This window comes from Lygodium microphyllum, unplaced genomic scaffold (genome assembly GCF_053477565.2).
Source record: "Lygodium microphyllum isolate KBCC unplaced genomic scaffold, Lygodium_microphyllum_v1.1.10 scaffold_31, whole genome shotgun sequence".
Classification (NCBI taxonomy): Eukaryota; Viridiplantae; Streptophyta; class Polypodiopsida; order Schizaeales; family Lygodiaceae; genus Lygodium; species Lygodium microphyllum.
Genome location: NW_028229514.1, coordinates 3,836,607 through 3,838,811, shown reverse-complemented (window position 1 = coordinate 3,838,811; position 2,205 = coordinate 3,836,607). Strand labels below are relative to the sequence as shown.

The window sequence follows — 2,205 nt, the reverse complement described above, 5'->3', positions numbered from 1 at the left end:
TAATGGATTCACAAAAGTCTCACTTTCATGAATTGGAAGCCAAAATAGTTGAATCTAAACCTCTCTTACTATAGAGCATGATCATGCTTTATCAGAGATGCTTGCTCTAGCTACTAGACTTGGTACCTCCAAGGGTCAGCCATTTCGTGTAATACACGTCAATGTGCACCTTTGTCAAGGTCAGCCATTTCGTGTAATACACGTTGACGTCAATGTGCACCTTTGTCAAACGGGTGTTTAACGGTTGGTTTGGGAAAAAGAAGGCCAAGACGGATCATGGCGGTGCGCACGATCCACGAAGATTGAAGTCTGGTGGGACATGGATGGAAAAATAGGCACACGGTGATTGGAGCTTCCGTCGTCGTGGACCATGTACCGGGCGGTGGACAGTACAGCTGTCACCGAGAATGTATATATAGGCAGAGGCCAGAAGGTTGGGCGAAGCAGTCAGTGACAATAGGATTGGGCTTTACGTGGCATTACTAGTTATATCTCGTGTCCTCTGCATGTACTCTTGCAATACTGACACAAAATACCCTGTCTAATACCCCATCAGCTAGTTCTAGCAGCTCATCGTCGCTGTTTCACTTTCCAGCAGGACGACCAGTAAAACGTCACGTCTAGTTCACTGTAGATCCGATAGCTGTATGGCTGTGAGGATGGCAGCCATGAGCCGGTTCGTAGTAGGTGCCACTTACATATCGATGACGATGATGGTAATGATGGGGTCAGCGTGGGCCTGGGTCGGGCCAACACGAGGAGATCAAGGAAGGTCGGACTGCACCGCTGATGAGCCGTATGTGGCGCCGCCACGGTTCAAGGGGTGCAGGCTGCAGTACTACGTCCAGGTGCTGGTGGGGGACCCCAGCCTCAACCAGATGCTCCTGCCGCCGCTCAACACCAGCTACACGGGACTGTTCGGCCACGCGGAGCTCTTCGCCTTCAACGTCACGTCGGGCCGAGACCGCACCTCCAGGTTGTTGGGCTCTGCGCGGGGCTTCACCATCGACTCCAGCTACAGCCCGGACGTGTCCGGCAACAGCATCGACCTCATTGAAGTGGAGTACATCTCGTATGATGACGGCATCTACAAGGGCACCTTCCAGATCCAGGGCCAGATCAAGGCCCAGGGCACCAACGAGGTAGCCATCATCGGGGGCACGGGCAGCTTCCGTGGCGTCCGCGGCTACGCATTCATCTCCCGCCTCCTCCTGGCCGGGAACTACCGCCTCTTCCATCACGATGTCCGCTTCCTCCATTGACTTCTTACCATGTCCATAGAAGCTGTTCGATTCGTCCATCCACTGAAGACACTTCTATACAATATGCTCCGTTCCATTTGCAGTTTGCTGAATATGATCATTTGGCAGCTTCAAGGCACTCCCTCGAAGATTGGGAGAAAATGAAAAATCACAGGGAAAATTATAACAAGTAAATAACTTTTGTTTTTTTTTACTAGCACTTTGCAAGTGATCGCGAGGCCAAATCACAATTAAAGAGTTTGTCCAATAACAAAATATGGTGCGTGTGAGAATTTGTTTAGATTACGTATTCACGTATACGTGATATATGATAGATGGATATGATGTTGTTGGTTGCAATATTAGTTGTGTTGTATTGTATTTTATGGACACGTTTTCTTTTGTGATGATTTCGGGATGTAATATCATTGTTGTCGATATTGACTTCCACTACCAATACAATTTGTTGATCTTAAGAAATAATTTGTATTATGTTTTCAGGCATACATATTAACGTTGTTATTGGTGTGTTTCTCAATGAAATTTATGCTTCTGGTTTCGTTTCTGTGCATTTTTCCTTTTGCTTGCAAGTGTTCAACAATGTTTGTAGTTTCCTATTTTACTTGTAGCTTTCATACTCTATTATCATAGTGAAGAGTAATTCCATGTCTATTAGAGAATTTCAGACTTGTAACTTGAGAAATAGATTAATGTGCATCTGAGTATGTTTCTCAAAAGCATAAAATGTTTGACTATAGTAGTATTTTGTTATTTATAAGGTCATTGCAGTGTGCATCAAGTCTGTTTTTATTCAATGTTTGTGTTAAAGTGTTTGTGGGTTCTCATCTACAAAATTTTGTTTGTGAATATCCATTTTATTATTTTCCAATCTTTCCATGTGTTTAGTTTTTATTGAGAATCTACATGTACGTGTTGTTTTTTAAAATGGGCTAAGAACGTGAAA

The 2,205-nt window shown here is 44.6% G+C and overlaps 1 protein-coding gene across 1 annotated transcript; it reads left to right on the top strand.

Annotated features, from left to right (window-relative positions):
• Nucleotides 1-452: 452 nt before the first annotated feature.
• On the top strand, nt 453-1,458 carry LOC148009266 (uncharacterized). The gene has a single exon (XM_087673610.1). It carries the CDS (start codon nt 648-650, stop codon nt 1,260-1,262), a length of 615 nt encoding a protein of 204 aa, XP_087529736.1. The 5' UTR covers nt 453-647; the 3' UTR covers nt 1,263-1,458.
• The last annotated feature ends 747 nt before the right edge of the window (nt 1,459-2,205 follow it).

Bases quoted from the DNA above. Each gene is read 5' to 3' on its own strand.
- LOC148009266 (XM_087673610.1), top strand. From the start codon at position 648: ATGGCTGTGAGGATGGCAGCCATGAGCCGGTTCGTAGTAGGTGCCACT.